The 18,262-nt window shown below is 46.9% G+C and overlaps 1 protein-coding gene across 1 annotated transcript; it reads left to right on the top strand.

Moving 5' to 3' along the window:
* Nucleotides 1-14,813: 14,813 nt before the first annotated feature.
* Nucleotides 14,814-16,655, top strand: LOC308169101 (methylcytosine dioxygenase TET2-like; the record flags this gene model as incomplete). The annotated part of the gene is made up of 1 exon (XM_080543744.1): nucleotides 14,814-16,655. One exon carries the CDS (start codon nucleotides 14,814-14,816, stop codon nucleotides 16,653-16,655), a length of 1,842 nt encoding a protein of 613 aa, XP_080399870.1.
* Between the last annotated feature and the right edge of the window lie 1,607 nt (nucleotides 16,656-18,262).

Genomic DNA, 18,262 nt, shown 5'->3' with positions numbered 1-18,262 from the left:
TGTTCCACCACCAGCACACATGATTCAACTAATAAAGTACAAAGCAATTGAAGAGCATCAACGAGTAACGGATATCCTTTGGTGGAGAGATCCCCAGTCTAAATGGCGTCTAGAACAAGGCGGATGCGGTGACGTCGGTTGGGAGTTTCACTCTTCAGGCTTTCCATCTCTCCTCTTTTGATCTGACTGTTTTTTCACTCTCCTCTGACTCCTAAGGCAGGCAATCAGCTTCAACCTTACTGTTACCCCCTCTTCTGGTTTCTGACCATCACTTTGTATCCTTCTCCCTTCCCCTCAAATCCATTCCCTCCCTCTCAAACTCTACCCATCCTCTCTCCCATCTCTATCTCTATGTCTGTCCTCCCTACTTTCTACTGAATCCTCCTTCCTTCTTGTAGCCGGTGTAACCAATGGCAGTCTACTTGTGCCTACATAAGATGCAGGCAGGCATAGTACTAGACACCTATTGCCGGGTCCTCCCACTGTTCTGTTGTGTTTGCAAGTGGCGGTAGAATTTGAAAGACGCGTTTGGTGATCCAGTGGAGTTTTAGTCGGGCCAATGAACATTATGCAACGAACAACTGAATAATAATTATTATTATAATAATAACTTTTGTATAGCACTTTTCCTGCAAACGTTGCAGCTCAAAGTGCTTTAATCATTATATAATCATAATTGTATTATTTAGTCATTTAAAGGCAATATTATTATTATATAATAATAAGATGGGTTTTTAGTCTTGACTTGAAAATATTTGCTGAGGTTGCATCCCTAATGTGAACTGGCAGTGTATTCTATCTGGGACTATCACACTCTATCTGTGCATGGATCAAGGACTTCCTGTCTGACCGCCCCCAGAGGGTGCGGGTGGGCTCCCACACCTCCACAGCCCTCAGACTCAGCACTGGGTCCCCCCAGGGCTGCGTGCTAAGCCCCATCCTCTACAACCTCTACACCTACGACTTCACCCCCGTCCACCCCAGCAACTCCATCGTAAAGTTTGCAGACGACACCACCGTGGTGGGCTGCATCTCGGGGGGGGGACGAGGCGGCGTACAGAGATGAGGTGGAGCAGCTGGGCAAGCTGTGCAAGGTTAACAACCTGCTGCTGAACCAGTCAAAGACCCAGGAAATCATCGTGGACTTCAGGAGGAAAAAATCTGAGGTCCAGCCCCTGCTCGTCGATGGAGGGAGCGTGGAGAGAGTCTCAACTCTCCGATTCCTGGGGGTGCACATACAGGATGACCTGTCCTGGAGGACCAACACAGCGGCCATCATCAAGAAGGCACAACAGCGGCTCTACTTCCTGAGAGTCCTCAGGAAAGACCACATCAGACAGGAGCTGCTTGTGACCTTCTACCGCTGCGCAGTGGAGAGCATCCTCACCTACTGCATCTGCGTGTGGTTCTCCAGCTGCACAGCCGCAGAGAGGAATGCGCTACAGAGAGTCGTGAGATCGGCCCAGAAGATCACCGGCGCCCCCCTCCCCTCTCTGGAAGAGCTGTACAACACACGCTGCCTCAGGAAGGCCTCCAAGATCTCCAGAGACCCATCCCACCCTGGGAACGAACACTTTGCTCGGCTGCCCTCGGACAGGCGGTTCAGGACCATGTTCGCAAGGACAAATAGACTGAAGCTCAGCTTCTACCCCAGGGCCATTCAGGCCCTGAACACAGCAAAGACCTAGGTTCTAGGCCCTGGACAATCTAGACAATTTGATGGCAGCTACTAGATTGTAATCAAGTGCAATACTGAAACACAACTGTGAACATTTCAAACCTGCAAACTGCGACACTTTAAATGAATGTGCAATAACACTATGTGCAATATGACAACCCTCGGGTACATAAGGTTCAGAGATAGGAAATGTTAGAATAGGTATAGCATAGCATAGAGTACAGCACAGTGTTTTATTTGTATAGTATAGTATAGTGGATAGTGTACATAGCCTTTATTTATGTAAACCAGCTCTTTTCCCTTCTTGTTTTTAGTTTTTTTTCTCCTAGCACCAGGGGAGCCCCCCCTCCCAAATTTCGTTGTATGGTACCTGTACTATATCAATGACAATAAAGACCATTCATTCATTCATTCATTCATATTCCATAATTTGGGTGCATAAAATGAGAATGCAGCCTCACCAAATCTCTTCTTTTGTACATAGTGTCTAGTCAGCATCTGGATATGTCACACCTGTCAGGTGGATGGATTATCTTGTTAAATCATTCCCCTTATGGAGGGGAGAGTGGACGGAGGGGGTAAGGGTGCCTTCCTCACCCTCCCCCTCCCTCCCTCCACTCCCCCCTCCCTAAGGGTGCCTTCCTCCCCCTCCCTCCACTCCCCCCTCCCTAAGTGGAATGATTTTCTCTCATTTTGCGTGTCTGTATGTCTGTACGCACAGAGCCACACAATAAAACCCGCTATCAATTGGAGATCACCTGCTCTTGTCTTCACTGGTAACATAAGCAGTTATGGAACTAAGTAGGAATTAGAAGGGTAAAAGAGAACTGATAAAATATGAATAAAACATTAATAGAATGTAATAAAGATAATGTATTGCCTCGCAGGGCACTACACAGTGTATTCAGCTAAATGGGACAAATAAAATGTTAATGAAACTTAGCTGATTGACGCGTCTTGCCATACAAATGCGGAATGCGCTACAAATTACAATTAGCCTACTCTGATTGGTATGGTACCAATTTTGACAAAACGTAGGTGTCTTGTTATAGAGATTGTTAGAAGCTTCGAGGTGACGCGATTCTCCTTTATTTAACTTGTGATGGTGCAGTTAGTGATAGTTTGTTATAATTAAAAACGGAATAATAGGGTGCAAAGAGGAGAGCGCGCCTCAGACCGCACCTTTTGGGCAATAGACTGTTTTGAAGTAGGCCTAATACTGTCAAATCCTTGAAATGAATCAAATAAGCACTACAAGCTCCGGTAACTTTTCAGCCTATATACTCAACTCTTCAAATAAATGCTAAATGCTAAAAAGTAAGTGAAGTTGTTCAGTGGCACCAATAACCTTGTTTTCCCCCGGGGTTTAGGTCATGGTGAAGTTTAAGGCAGTGGTGTAGTCTAGTGTTTTCTAGTGGGTATATTGTGATTTCCCCCTCCCAGCCTCATATCGTTCATTTTGGAACGCCATAAAAATACATCTGCGCTCCCTGTCTAACGTTATATATCTAACATTACATAACATAACATTACACGTTATAAGGTTGATCTGTGCATGATTGTGCTGCATTTTGACATAGCCTATTTCATGTCGCATCTCCCCCCGTTGATGGTATATGACGCTATAGTCAGTCCCAATGGTCCAAAAGTCAAGTGCTTCGTAACACAGACAGGGTGAATTTTATGAATGAAAGTGTGAAAGTTCTGTCACAAAACGCTGTTACGAATCCTCGCACATGTTTAAGTGGGTATACGGAAATCCTTGGCCTTTCCTAGTGGGGTAAAAAAATGTATACGGTGCCATTTGGACTTCATAACTTGTGAAAAATAAATTGTTGATTTATCTATATTTTAATGTTCTATTATATAAAGGACATATCTAGCTTGCTGAAAAACATAGTGGTCGAGCTCAGGCACCTACATTTTATTTTATTTAGAATACCCTCTGTAGTTGAATAGGACGAGTGTCTCCAGAACAGAGTGGACACATAACAGGGTGGACACTAACAGGGTGGACATTTTGAGTTAAAGTTAGCCTTTAGCCTGCCTGTGTTAGCATAATGCCTAGAATGACCATGAATACTTGATGAGGAATCTAATTTGCACTAAATACGTTTTTTTGAAATTATTGAATTTGATTGATCTCCTCAATATTTAGGCATAACAGGGTGGACACGTTATGGTCAACCACATTAAACTCACTGGATGAAAACATAGAAATCAGATGGTAAAAGAGGTAGAAAATCACACAGCTTACAACATTTGAAATCCCCTCCACTGATGACCTCATGAGAGTGATGTGATTGAGAAATATGGTTTTCTTTTAAAAGGGACATTAACACAGCATAACAGGGTGGACAGTGATCGCAGGGACAAGCATACAACCTTATTTTTTAAATTTTATTTCAATAGATATTGATCAGGAAAATTAAATAATAATAACATATTTGGAAATGTATATGTTTTTAATTGTTATTTTTTTGATTGAAGTTGAATGAACAACACTGGGGACATCCCAAATCCCATGCAAAAATCCCATTTACATCTTTAACCAAAGCTTTTAAAATGTAGAAAACAACAAATTAGAAGCCCATATCATTGTATTCATAATAAATAACAATTGACTATACATGAAAAACCTAATGGAATTAGTATTTGTCCAAATTTAGACAAAATACAACATGATTTGTACTGGGGACGGAAAAGGCACCGTATTAAAAAAATGACCCAGTGGGTATACGGCGTAGTCCTGCGTATCACGTAGACTACACCACTGGTTATATCCCCCTAATATGGTGTATGTGTGTGTGTGTGACCTGGGGGTCAGATCCATGCACCACAAGCTTGAACCAGGTGGGGGGGGAGAGAGGGAGGCAGAGTAATGGGTGGACAGTGGGTGGCCCTGCGTGTGTGTGTAGATTTCAGCAACACTGAAATATGCAAACCTAACTACTGCAAGCAAACTACATTTACTAGTCCACTTGGGCTGGTGCACTGTGGGGTAACTACTGCTGCTAGGTTGTGGGCAGTTTTGTCTAGGGCAGCTGAGAAGATTTCTAACAGCATTTTCAACTTCAGAATTCTCTCCATGGAAGAAATTAAATGTAGCTACTCGCATTATTAAGTTTTCTGAAATTGACATATCATTAGCTAACATAAGCGGCAGGAATATGAGCATGATGACCTGGAACAGTACACGTCGTCGGTTCTGAACCACATAGTGAACTGCACCAACTCAGTCACCGTGGACAAACGGGTCCGGGTCTACCCCAACACGAAGCCATGGATGACTGGGAAGGTCCAAAAACTGATCAACGAGAGGGACAACGCCTTCTTCGCAGGGAAGAGCACACCGCTGTACAGCACCACCAGGGCTAACCTAAAGCGCGGAATCAAAGCGGCCAAGGCAGACCACAGAGAGAAGATTGAGGAATGCTTCCTGAGCAACGACTCCAGGCGGATGTGGCAGGGGGTTCAGCCAGTGGCGGGCGGTGCATTTCACACCTAGGCCTTCAGTGATGTCCGACACATTCCTACCTGAATTATTCTACCTCTTAATACCATCGTTATGACGCCATGGCTCTAGAAACTAGACAGAAACACAGTATAACCGGGCGTTGCATCACCTTAACATAGTACAACAGAGTTATATTAATATTTCCGAAGCATTTTTAATCAATAAATCCGCATTTACAATGAAGAGTGTTAAACTAACATCTTTAAGATCGCTACATTACCCATGTCTGTCGTCTCGTCCACCATAATAGCGACAAAGGGTGCCTTTTTAATCTCCATTTTGATCTCTTCTCCCATCACTTCAGCAATAGCAAAAATCAGGTTGTTTTGTATTTTGCCTGACGTCCCAGTAAACACTTTGTTTGTGGACAGGTGGTAATGTAAATCTGGGTTGTTTTCAGCAAGAAAAGAAAGAAGCTCAACGTAGTTTCCTCTGTTTGTGGACTCGGCGCTTTCATCGTGTCCCCTAAATGAAAGTTATTGTTTACCCAAAAACAGGACACAATCGATCAGTATTATCGATCAGTCACTCCGTTTCCCTGCGCCCCCAAAGGTGTTCAAAAGTCCCACATCTACCGGCATAGTTACGCATCTCAATAGTGAATATCAATAGTGCGTATCAATAGTGCGTATCCAATCAAAAGACGTGCTGGGTGCTGACATCATTGAGCCTTACAGCAGGCGCCGTTGTTGCTATTGCTCGCCAACTCGAAATCTACGTAGGTTTCCACTAGGTACGCCACAGGTTTTCTCGTTCAACGTTAAGTTACAGGTCGTATTCGCGTCACGGTTTATTGTGCAGGCGGGCAGATTTTGGAGCCCCCTGGCAACACATTTTGATTGGATAAAAGCTCTAACATAAAGGCCAGCCCTCCAAATCTCAATCGGAGACTGGAAGCAGCGCAACCAAGAGGAAAGCTATGAAATGAAGAGAATAGACTATGGGGAATCATTAATACATATTTGTGGAAAAAATATATTAAAATAAAATGTATATTCTGATGATGTTTAGGCCAGCAGAGAAGGCCTTGCTGGCCCTGACGGCACACCACTGGGTTCAGCACATGACAAACTTCAGAGCCAACAGGCTCACAGCCGCAGAGGACGACCCCCTGCTGGCGGGAAAGCTGAATACCTTCTACGCCCGGTTCGACGAGGGGCGAACGGAGGTAACCACAACACAAACACCACTCTCTCCAGCTCTCAGCAGCCTCACCCTCACAGAGCATGAAGTGAGACGCGTGCTGAAGGCGGTGGACCCCAGGAAAGCCTCGGGGCCGGATGGCGTCCTGGGACGGGTGCTGAGGGACTGCGCCGACCAGCTGGCCGGGGTTTTCACCAACATCTTCAACCAGTCCCTGTCCCAGGCCACCATCCCACCCTGCCTGAAAACCTCAACTATCATCCCAGTCCGGAAGAAAAGCACGGTGAGCTGCCTAAACGACTACCGCCCGGTGGCACTCACACCAATCATCATGAAGTGCTTCGAGAAACTAGTCCGGGCCCACATACTCACCTGCCTCCCGCCCAACCTGGATCCATACCAGTTCGCCTACAGAGCCCACAGGTCCACAGAGGACGCCATCGCGACGACTCTCCACGCCACTCTATCCCACCTGGAGAGGGGAAACAGCTACGCGAGACTGCTCTTTGTGGACTTCAGCTCCGCCTTCAACACCATCCTTCCAGACAGGCTAGTGACCAAACTACTAGACCTGGGTCTACCACACTCTATATGTGCATGGATCAAGGACTTCCTGACCGACCGCCCCCAGAGGGTGCGGGTGGGCCCCCACACCTCCACAGCCCTCAGACTCAGCACTGGGTCCCCCCAGGGCTGCGTGCTAAGCCCCATCCTCTACAACCTCTACACCTACGACTTCACCCCTGTCCACCCCAGCAACTCCATCGTAAAGTTTGCAGACGACACCACCGTGGTGGGATGCATCTCGGGGGGGGGACGAGGCGGCGTACAGGGATGAGGTAGAGCAACTGAGCAAGCTGTGCAAGGTTAACAACCTGCTGCTGAACAACTCAAAGACCCAGGAAATCATCGTAGACTTCAGGAGGAAAAAGTCTGAGATCCAGCCCCTGCTCATCGACGGAGAGAGCGTGGAGAGAGTCTCAACCCTCCGATTCCTGGGGATGCACATGCGGGATGACCTGACCTGGAAGGACAACACAAAAGACACCATCAAGAAGGCACAACAGCGGCTATACATCCTGAGAGTCCTCAGGAAGGAACACAGCAAGCAGGAGATACTGGTGACCTTCTACCGCGGCGCAGTGGAGAGCATCCTCACCTACGGCATCTGCAACTGGTTCTCCAGCTGCACTACCGCGGAGAGAAATGCGCTACAGAGAGTCGTGAGAACAGCACAGAAGATCACCGGCGCCCCCCTCCCCTCTCTGGAAGAGCTGTACAACACACGCTATCTCAGGAAGGCCTCCAAGATCTCCAGGGACCCTACCCACCCTGGGTACGAACACTTTACCCGGCTGCCCTCGAAAAGGCGGTTCAGGACCTTGGCCGCAAGGACAAACAGACTGAAGAACAGCTTCTACCACAGGGCCGTCCAGGCCCTGAACACAGCAAAGACCTAGGTTCTGGGCCCTGGACAGTCTGGACGGATTGATGGCATCGGTGGTGGAGAGAAGGACTAGGAGTAAGCTGCTGTCCATCAGGGACAACCCCAACCACCCCCTCCATCATGTCCTCGCTGGGCAAACCAGCAGCCGCCGCAGAGGGCGGTTCATTACGATCCGCTCCCGGACGGAGCGATATAAAAAATCATTTATCCCGGCTGCACTAAGACTGTTCAATGGAAACTAAAGTAGCAGTCGGGGTCAAGGCTCCTGAATCTGTATTTATTATTTATTTTAATCACCATCATCACTTTTTTAGTATTTTAATATAAATAACTATAGCCATCCTTTTAATCCACTTTTATATCAGATCTCACTGTTTTTTATATACTGTACATGGCTGGCCCAGTGTTGTTGTCTGTCCTTTATGTTGTGTTGTGTTGTTATGTGTGGTTTTTAGTGGAGTGGCGTGGCAAAATGAATTTCCCCACGGGGATAAATAAAGTATTTATCTATCTATCTATCTATCTATCTATCTATCTATCTATCTATCTGCTGGACTGAAAAAATCAGGTGTAGTGCTGAGGCACAAATATGGACATTTCAAGCCTGCAAACTGCGACACTTTAAATAAATGTGCAATAACACTATTGTGCAATATGACAACCCTAGTCGTCTATCTGTACAGTATAGTACAGTGGATAGTGTACATAGCCTTTATTTATGTAAACCAGCTCCTTCCCTTCTTGTGATTTTTTAAAAAAGTGTTTTTTTTTCTTTCCTAACACCAGGGGAGCCACTCCTCCTAAATTTCGTTGTTTGGTACCTGTACTGTAGCAATGACAATAAAGACCATTCATTCATTCATTCATAAAAGTAAAATAAGTAAAAGAAGTAAAAAAGCTTGTAGGGTTAAACAACAGTAGCTCAACGCTAGCTAAGTTAGCGCAATCACAATCAACCCATGTTAGCTAGCTAGCTTACGGCCAAGCTCCACCATGGCCATCGAGCGTTGCATCAAATGTGCGTTGTGTCCGGAATTGGGATCAAATGCATTGTAATCAATGAAAGGTGCTCCACTTGCTGCATTGCGTCAGCATTGCGTTGCGTCCGATGGCTGCGTCAAAAGTACAAATTCGGCTAAGTTTGATTTTTGACGGCGGACGCATGCGTCATAATGAGATAAATTGTATATTTACAATTATAGTTGTTGGTTATAATTGTATAGCCTATTGGTTGTTTTCTGGTGTTGTTTTATTGTTTTGCTCTGTTTGTAGTCTACTTGATATTATTATATTATTTTGGTATTTTTTTATCAGCTGTTAAATCACCACAGCGGTTAATAGAGATAATACCAGATTGAACATTCTTGTAGCCAACTACTACTACTAATTGCTATTCACGCGAGTCAGCTGTCAATCACCACAGGTGCTTGAAAGCTTGTTGCAGGAATGGACGACAAACGGCTGATCCTTGAAGTCGAAAAATATTATTAGATTTATGGTTAAGGATAGGGTTAGATTTAAGGTTAGGGCAAGGTTTAGGATTAGTGGTTAGTTAGTTGAAATGTTGTTGACAGTTAGTTGAACATCTACTGAACTAGCAACTATCTATTTGGGAATATGTAGATAAAATATTACCCTGATTGGAAAATGTTCTGTATGATGTTGTTATTGTTGTGGACATATTGCAGTCAAGGGTGAAATTACTCCCGTATACAAAAAATGCCAGTGGAGCTAGAGTAGAACGTTGACGTTGACGCAACGTTGACGCAACGCAGCAGGTGGAGCTTGGACAACGGGAAGTTGACGCAACGCCGATGGCGAGTTGACGCAACGCAGCAGGTGGAGCTTGGCCGTTAGGCAGACCCATCGGTGTGAGGTTGTAGAGCGGTTTGGGTAACGCTTTGCGAATTCTAATGGATGACACTTTCCCTCGTTCCTCATGCTTGCTGCTGTACAGCTTGATTTCAGAATCTGACAATGCTTTTTCTCGTGCCTGAGTTCACAAACTCTCTTTAGTGCGTTACCCTTACTTAGCCATCTAATGTCATTATGTACAAGTAAATCACTGCTCGGCTGACATATCTGACAAAAGTTTGCGAAACAAACCTGGAAAACAGCTATTGTTTCTCCCATCTTCAAGTCAGGTGACCCCCAGGATGTTGGTAACTATAGGCCAATCAGTATTTTACCCATTATCTCCAAGGTCACTGAGAAGTGGGTTACAGAGCAGCTCGTTCACTTTTTAAGCAATAGCCCATTTCCCCTTCATCCAATGCAGTTTGGCTTTAGGACCCTACACTCTACAGAAACGGCCAACTGCTACTTCCTAGAAAAGGTCAAAGGTATGGTTGATAGAGGAGGTGTTGTAGGTGCTGTGTTTTTAGATCTCCGCAAAGCCTTCGACACAGTCAATCACCAGGTCCTTATCACCAAGCTGTCTGCCTTTAACTTCTTGCCATCAGCCCTTAAATGGTTGGACTCATATCTCAGTGACAGAAATCAGCTAGTCCAGATAAACAATCAGCGCTCACCTACCATCATGTCTTGCACCGGGGTACCACAAGGCTCCATACTTGGCCCACTCTTGTTTAGCCTATATATCAACGACCTACCATCTGTCTGCCCAGAAGTGCATGTACAAATGTATGCTGATGACACTGTTTTATATGTGCATGACAAGAACAAACACCTGGCAGCTGCCAAACTTAGCTCTGCTATGGAAAAGGTCACCAAATGGCTCAACAGCTCTTGCCTCCAGCTCAACGTTAATAAAACTGTAGGAATGTTCTTCTCCAAACAACACAATATGACCACGGCAAACATAACCATTTCAGGGCAAAACATTAGTATAGTTCCGTCGTTCAAATATTTAGGGATCATCATTGATTCAAACCTGAATTTCAAAGAGCACATCAAGAAAGTGTCTGGTAGGGTGAAGTTTGGCCTGGCAAACTTCAGGTACATCAGAAGCTCACTGACCATGAGTGCTGCCAGACTATATATGGACGCATCAATTATGTCGCACCTCACATATTGTTTGACAAGCTGGGGCCATGCATACAGCACTTCCCTAAAGCCATTAGCCACCCTATACAAGCGGACCCTTAAGGTCATGGACCAGAAGCCCAACAGCACACACTACTGTACCATCCTAGACAAATATAAATACCTTAGCTGGGAAGACACCATCAAATACAAAAACATCTGTCTCATCCATAAAATTCTGCATAACAAAGCTCCTCCCCCGCTTAACTCTTTCATAAACCAGCGTGACCACAGCTTACGGCCCACCAGAAGCACCTCTCGTGGCGACCTTATAGTTCCATTCAGGAAAGGCACCTTCAGTAAGCAATCCTTCCCAGTGATAGCAATAGAAAACTGGAACTCACTACCCAACCAACTCAAAGACATACATACTTACTCCACCTTCACAACACACATGAAAGCCTGGCTGACACAGAACTATACTTGTCCTCATTAATTCCTCTCTGTGCTGCCTCCCCATAATGCCTTTTTTTTGTATGTTTTGTTTTGTTTAATGTATTGCTGTTTGTAAGTGCTTAATGTTGTGTGGCCTGTAATTGGCCTGTGGCTTCTATGTGCTTGAAATGTCGCTGCCCCCATAAGTGTGTATGTGGTGTTTGTTGTATCCCCTTCAATCACCTCAGCTTGCTTACGTTTTATTTTTTTGTCAAGTGTGATGTTGGGGTACCTTGTCTCAGCCACGTGTTCTTAGAATATTTAAATGTTTTATTTTAACTAATGACGTTACTTTTCAGGATGCCATGTTGCAACTGGCCGGGGACTTCAGCTGAAAATTAGCCGACTAGGCTAACGCTGCCTTTTTTACTGTATTTTATATGGTTCATGTATTTGGATTGTCCTCGATATAATAAACTAATAAACTAAACTAAACTAAACTAAACTAAACGGTGCTGTAGACTCGAGGTGGCTCTGATGAAATTGATCATCGACATTATATTGTCCATGGTGCCTTTTAACTCACCACTTAGCTTGGCGCAGAGAACGGCCTGGTGTATCAGGCAGTGCAGTGGTTTCATCTGTGGCGTGAGGGCAGCAAGACGAGCGGCGAGTCCCTGCGCGCGCCCAGTCATGGAAGGGGCTCCATCTGTGGCTAGCAACTTTGTCACGGCTAAGCTTCCTGGCTAAAGCCGTGTCTTTTAGAACACAGGGATAGGTTCTAACGCACATTTTTATTGATAGCACTCCACACGATTTACTTTGTAGCTTCGAATTTTATTTCATTTTCTCTATTCCTCCAATACAAAGCGTCTTCTGTAAAGCACAATGCTATCAAACTTTCCATACAGTGTGTGTGTGTGTGTTGAGCCATCAGTCACTGAGGTAGAGCAGCGAGGTTACCATGGCGATGAGGGCGACTGCAGCTGCCATGGCGACACCAGCGTAGTACTGGACGTTAGTCTGGTGTTTCAACCCCTCAATGGGCGGAGCCTCTGTGAAAAATGTCGTCCAAACTGAATTCCTTCTTCTTCAGCCTGATTGCCTAACGGCCAAGCTCCACCATGGCCATCGAGCGTTGCGTCTAATGTGCGTTGCGTCCGAAATTGGGATCAAATGCATTGTAATCAATGAAAGGTGCTCCACTTGCTGCGTTGCGTTGCGTCAGCGTTGCGTCCGATGGCTGCGTCCAAAGTAGACATTCAAAAAAGTTTGATTTTTGACGGTGGACGCAGACGTCACAATGAGACCAATTGTATATTTGCCCCACGTGGGGCGTGAGATGTATATTTACAATTGTAGTTGTTGGTTATAATTGTATAGCCTATTGGTTGTTTTCTGGTGTTGTTTTATTGTTTTGCTCTGTTTGTAGTGCACTTGATATTATGATATATATATTATATTTTTTTTATCAGCTGTTAAATCACCACAGCGGTTAATAGAGATAATACCAGATTGAAAATGCTTGTAGCCAACTACTCAGCTATTGCGAATTGCTATTCACGCGAGTCACCTGTCAATCACCACAGGTGCTTGAAAGCTTGTTGCAGGAATGGACGACGAACGGCTGATCCTTGAGGTCGAAAAATATTATTAGATTTATGGTTAAGGATAGGGTTAGATTTAAGGTTAGGGCAAGGTTTAGGATTAGTGGTTAGTTAGTTGAAATGTTGTTGACAGTTAGTTGAACATCTACTGAACTAGCAACTATCTATTTGGGAATATGTAGATAAAATATTACCCTGATTGGAAAATGTTCTGTATGATGTTGTTATTGTTGTGGACATATTGCAGTCAAGGGTGAAATTACTCCCGTATACAAAAAATGCCAGTGGAGCTAGAGTAGAACGTTGACGTTGACGCAACGTTGACGCAACGTTGACGCAACGCAGCAGGTGGAGCTTGGACAACGGGAAGTTGACGCAACGCCGATGGCGAGTTGACGCAACGCAGCAGGTGGAGCTTGGCCGTTAGGCAGACCCATCGGTGTGAGGTTGTAGATCGGTTTGGGTAACGCTTTGCGAATTCTAATGGATGACACTTTCCCTCGTTCCTCATGCTTGCTGCTGTACAGCTTGATTTCAGAATCTGACAATGCTTTTTCTCGTGCCTGAGTTCACAAACTCTCTTTAGTGCGTTACCCTTACTTAGCCATCTAATGTCATTATGTACAAGTAAATCACTGCTCGGCTGACATATCTGACAAAAGTTTGCGAAACAAATGGTGCTGTAGACTCGAGGTGGCTCTGATGAAATTGATCATCGACATTATATTGTCCATGGTGCCTTTTAACTCACCACTTAGCTTGGCGCAGAGAACGGCCTGGTGTATCAGGCAGTGCAGTGGTTTCATCTGTGGCGTGAGGGCAGCAAGACGAGCGGCGAGTCCCTGCGCGCGCCCAGTCATGGAAGGGGCTCCATCTGTGGCTAGCAACTTTGTCACGGCTAAGCTTCCTGGCTAAAGCCGTGTCTTTTAGAACACAGGGATAGGTTCTAACGCACATTTTCATTGATAGCACTCCACACGATTTACTTTGTAGCTTCGAATTTTATTTCATTTTCTCTATTCCTCCAATACAAAGCGTCTTCTGTAAAGCACAATGCTATCAAACTTTCCATACAGTGTGTGTGTGTGTGTTGAGCCATCAGTCACTGAGGTAGAGCAGCGAGGTTACCATGGCGATGAGGGCGACTGCAGCTGCCATGGCGACACCAGCGTAGTACTGGACGTTAGTCTGGTGTTTCAACCCCTCAATGGGCGGAGCCTCTGTGAAAAATGTCGTCCAAACTGAATTCCTTCTTCTTCAGCCTGATTGCGTTAGGCAGACCCATCGGTGTGAGGTTGTAGAGCGGTTTGGGTAACGCTTTGCGAATTCTACTGGATGACACTTTCCCTCGTTCCTCATGCTTGCTGCTGTACAGCTTGATTTCAGAATCTGACAATGCTTTTTCTCGTGCCTGAGTTCACAAACTCTCTTTAGTGCGTTACCCTTACTTAGCCATCTAATGTCATTATGTACAAGTAAATCACTGCTCGGCTGACATATCTGACAAAAGTTTGCGAAACAAACGGTGCTGTAGACTCGAGGTGGCTCTGATGAAATTGATCATCGACATTATATTGTCCATGGTGCCTTTTAACTCACCACTTAGCTTGGCGCAGAGAACGGCCTGGTGTATCAGGCAGTGCAGTGGTTTCATCTGTGGCGTGAGGGCAGCAAGACGAGCGGCGAGTCCCTGCGCGCGCCCAGTCATGGAAGGGGCTCCATCTGTGGCTAGCAACTTTGTTACGGCTAAGCTTCCTGGCTAAAGCCGTGTCTTTTAGAACACAGTGAACACAGTGAACATTGATAGCACTCCACACGATTTACTTTGTAGCTTCGAATTTTATTTCATTTTCTCTATTCCTCCAATACAAAGCGTCTTCTGTAAAGCACAATGCTATCAAACTTTCCATACAGTGTGTGTGTTTTGAGCCATCAGTCACTGAGGTAGAGCAGCGAGGTTACCGTGGCGATGAGGGCGACTGCAGCTGCCATGGCGATGCCATGCCATGGTATCAGGAGCTCACCCAGACCCTCTGCAATTATGGCTCACCCACCAGCCGCCGCTGCGCCCTCAACGAGGATCGTACGTGTACCTGCCAGGGGCTGGACCAGGACACCTGCGGGGCGTCCTTCTCCTTCGGCTGCAGCTGGAGTATGTACTTCAACGGCTGCAAGTTCGCCCGCAGCAAAGTGCCCTGCAAGTTCCGGCTGCTCGGAGACTACCCACAGGAGGAGGAGAAGCTGGAGAGCAACCTGCAGAACCTGGCTACAGACCTGGCCCCCGTGTACAAACAGCTGGCTCCCGAGGCCTTCCAAAACCAGGTGGACCAGGACCAGGCGGCCAGCGACTGCAGGCTGGGTCGTAAGGAGGGGCGTCCGTTCTCCGGGGTCACGGCGTGCGTGGACTTCTGTGCCCATGCTCACAAAGATACGCACAACATGAACAACGGCAGCACTGTGGTTTGCACTTTAACCAAGGAGGACAACCGGGCCGTGCGGAACGTGCCGGAGGACGAGCAGCTCCACGTCCTGCCCCTTTACAAGGTCTCGCAGAGGGACGAGTTTGGCCGGCCCGAGGGCCAGTGGGATAAGATCCAGACCGGGGCCCTGCAGATCCTGTCAGCCTTCCCCAGAGAGGTGCGTCTGCAGGCCGAGCCGGTCAAGTCAGCCCGTAAGAGGAAGCAGGAGGCGCGGCAGAAGGCCCAGGTTGAGAAACAAGACAAGAAGTTGGCACAGCCCCCCCTCACCCCGGGAAAGGTGAAGAGCGAGCCCCCCAATAAAGGTTTCAAAAGCACTTCTGCGGAGCAGTCCCCCTCATTTAAGACAGAGCCTCAGGCGTACTACAGCCCTTACAGACCCTACCTACCCAACCCTAACTCACCCAGCACTTACAACCAGAGCACAACCATCTACCCCGCTACACCTGGAGGTCTCAGCCCCCGGAGGGAGGGCCTCTACGGTTCCCATCTCAGTTATAAGACCATCAGTATGAACGGTTACTCCCCAGGTGACCAGGTGTTCCAGCAGCTCACAGATCCTTTGGAATGTACGCCCCCCGAAGGGCTCCGTGGCGACCCTCGTACGTTTAAAACGGAGTCCAGCGAGGTGCACTGCTCCCCTCTACTCAGACCCTCCCCCGGTGAAAGTACTCCCACGGCCGCCTCCTTCTCCCCTCAGCCTCCCTCCGAGGGGCTCCACAGCAGACTCAACGGAGGACTCAACAGGAGAGCGGAGGAGGCGGTGGGGGTAGGTGTCAGGGGTCACAGCGTCCTGCCTCCTAGCCCCCTCCCCCCACAAATGCCCCCTCCAGACGAAGTGAAGCAGGAGGAGGTATGGTCGGACAGTGAGCACAACTTCCTGGATAATGACATTGGGGGCGTGGCGGTGCCGCCGTCTCACGGCTCTATCCTGATCGAGTGCGCCCGGCGGGAGCTGCACGCCACCACTCCCATTCTCAGACCCAACCGCAGCCACCCCACCCGCATCTCTCTGGTCTTCTACCAGCACAAGTCCCTGAACGAGCCTGGCCACGGGCTGGCCATGTGGGAGGCGAAGATGGCCAAGCGGGACCGGGAGAGGGAGGAGGAGGTTGAGAGGGTGGCCATGGGGCTCGGGCCTGCTGAGGCAGGACTGGAGGGGAGTCCAGCCAAGGGGAAGGGGAAGAGGGGTAAAGGGGCCGGGAGCATGGAGCCGGAGGAAGAGGAGGAGGAGATCCATGAGGAGAACAAGAAAGTGCTGAAGGTTCCTACCCGTCAGGCGGTGACCGTCACACGGGATGGGCTCATCACTGCGTCCCCTTACGCTCTCACCCAAGTCACAGGTCCCTACAACCGCTGGACCTGAGCTGACACTCCCCCTCACTCAGACATACACACACACACACCAGTGACGTGCAGTGAGGTCTATGGTTGGGGAGGCACTGGCTAGTATCAGAGCCAGATTTACACACATATGAATCTGATAGAGGTAGGTTCAATTAAATTTCATATCAGCATTCTTTGCACACGCATACAGGTAACACACCAGGCACGTGCCGTGAGCTTTTAGATTGGGTAAGCATAAGATATAGAAATACACGTAATTACACATACACGCTATCAGTGAACGCAGTTTCAAGGAAATGCAATTTTGATGCCCTAGAACCCGCTAATAAACTTTAGTGTCACTTTGTGATCAGATTACCAAAAACAAAAAAAACAGTTGCCAGTTTCGACTATATCAGGGGTGCTCATTGTTCAAAGATCTTTTCAAGTAGCCAACCTACTAAGTCCAGTTTCAACATCGCACACGCACACACGCACAACACAGACACACACCGTTTCCATCCTCCATAGTAAACACAACACACTTTCTTTTCACACTTTGTCACACAGGCACTTGACATCACATCACAGACCCTCCCTCTCAAAGTACTCAAACCATATAAACAAGCACAGATCGCCACCAGCCTCGCGAATCATATACATCATATAAACCGCTCATACCAGGCTTGCTGTAGCCGCTGGCGACTCTCCCTTTCTGGGTCAGTGTGAACATCGGTGAGCGAGCGGCCGGGCGGCCTTTAGCCAGTAGTTGTGTTTTTCCAGTCCAGTCCAGTCTACGAAATCCCTTTAGGTCGCTGACAGTAATGTCCATATTCACAAAATCAAGCAAGTTATCCTTATTGATTATTATTATTTAGATCGTTTGAGCTAGCTGGCATAAGCTATTCTGCCGGGCGAGAGGTGAAATGTTAAGTGAACTTGAAAGTGATAAGAGCCAATCAGTAGCTCTTATCGGAATGAAAGACCTACTCTGATTGGCTGTAAGCATGCTTACCCTGGTCACATTAAACAGCGGGTTGAGGCATCGGAAAAAAATTAAAAAGACATTTTCACGCATTCGAATGTACGCGAGGGAAAGCAGAGAGCGGAGTGCTTATATGCAAAGCAGAGTAGGGAGTGCTTTACTCCTACAGGTGGCGCTAAAAATGCAACGTCAAAATGAATGACTCCTGCTGCCCTGGGACCTAAAATACGACTCTTTTAATGAAAACAAACAAACGGTTACATGCACTTTTATTTTAATATTTTCCTTTTTTCTTTTTTCGTTGGGTAAGCACCAGGGGCGGATTTAGGATCGTAGGAGATCCGGGGCTTAGCCCAGAGGGATAATCTAATGTGCGCGCGGAGCGCGCCGGAAAATGTTGCCTTCAACCTTCAACTTACCACCACCTTAAAGCGGACAAAAGGCACTGGAGAACACATATACATTCACACCCTTTAATGAAGCAAACTAATTGTGGTGGTTCTGGGCACAGAGGGAGGTCAGCACACGTAGCTCCCCCTGTCAGTCACCATCATTTATATTTGTATAGAATTACATCATTGATGGGCTGAGGCTAGTTATGTTACAGTATGTATATCAGGGCAGACTCTGTGCTCACCACTTATATTGTATTTAGAGTCTTG

This window comes from Nansenia antarctica (assembly GCF_963989245.1).
Source record: "Nansenia antarctica genome assembly, chromosome: 13".
In the NCBI taxonomy this organism is placed as follows: domain Eukaryota; kingdom Metazoa; phylum Chordata; class Actinopteri; order Argentiniformes; family Microstomatidae; genus Nansenia; species Nansenia antarctica.
The sequence above is the reverse complement of the archived record's forward strand: the minus strand, read 5'-3'. Positions and strand labels throughout refer to the sequence as shown.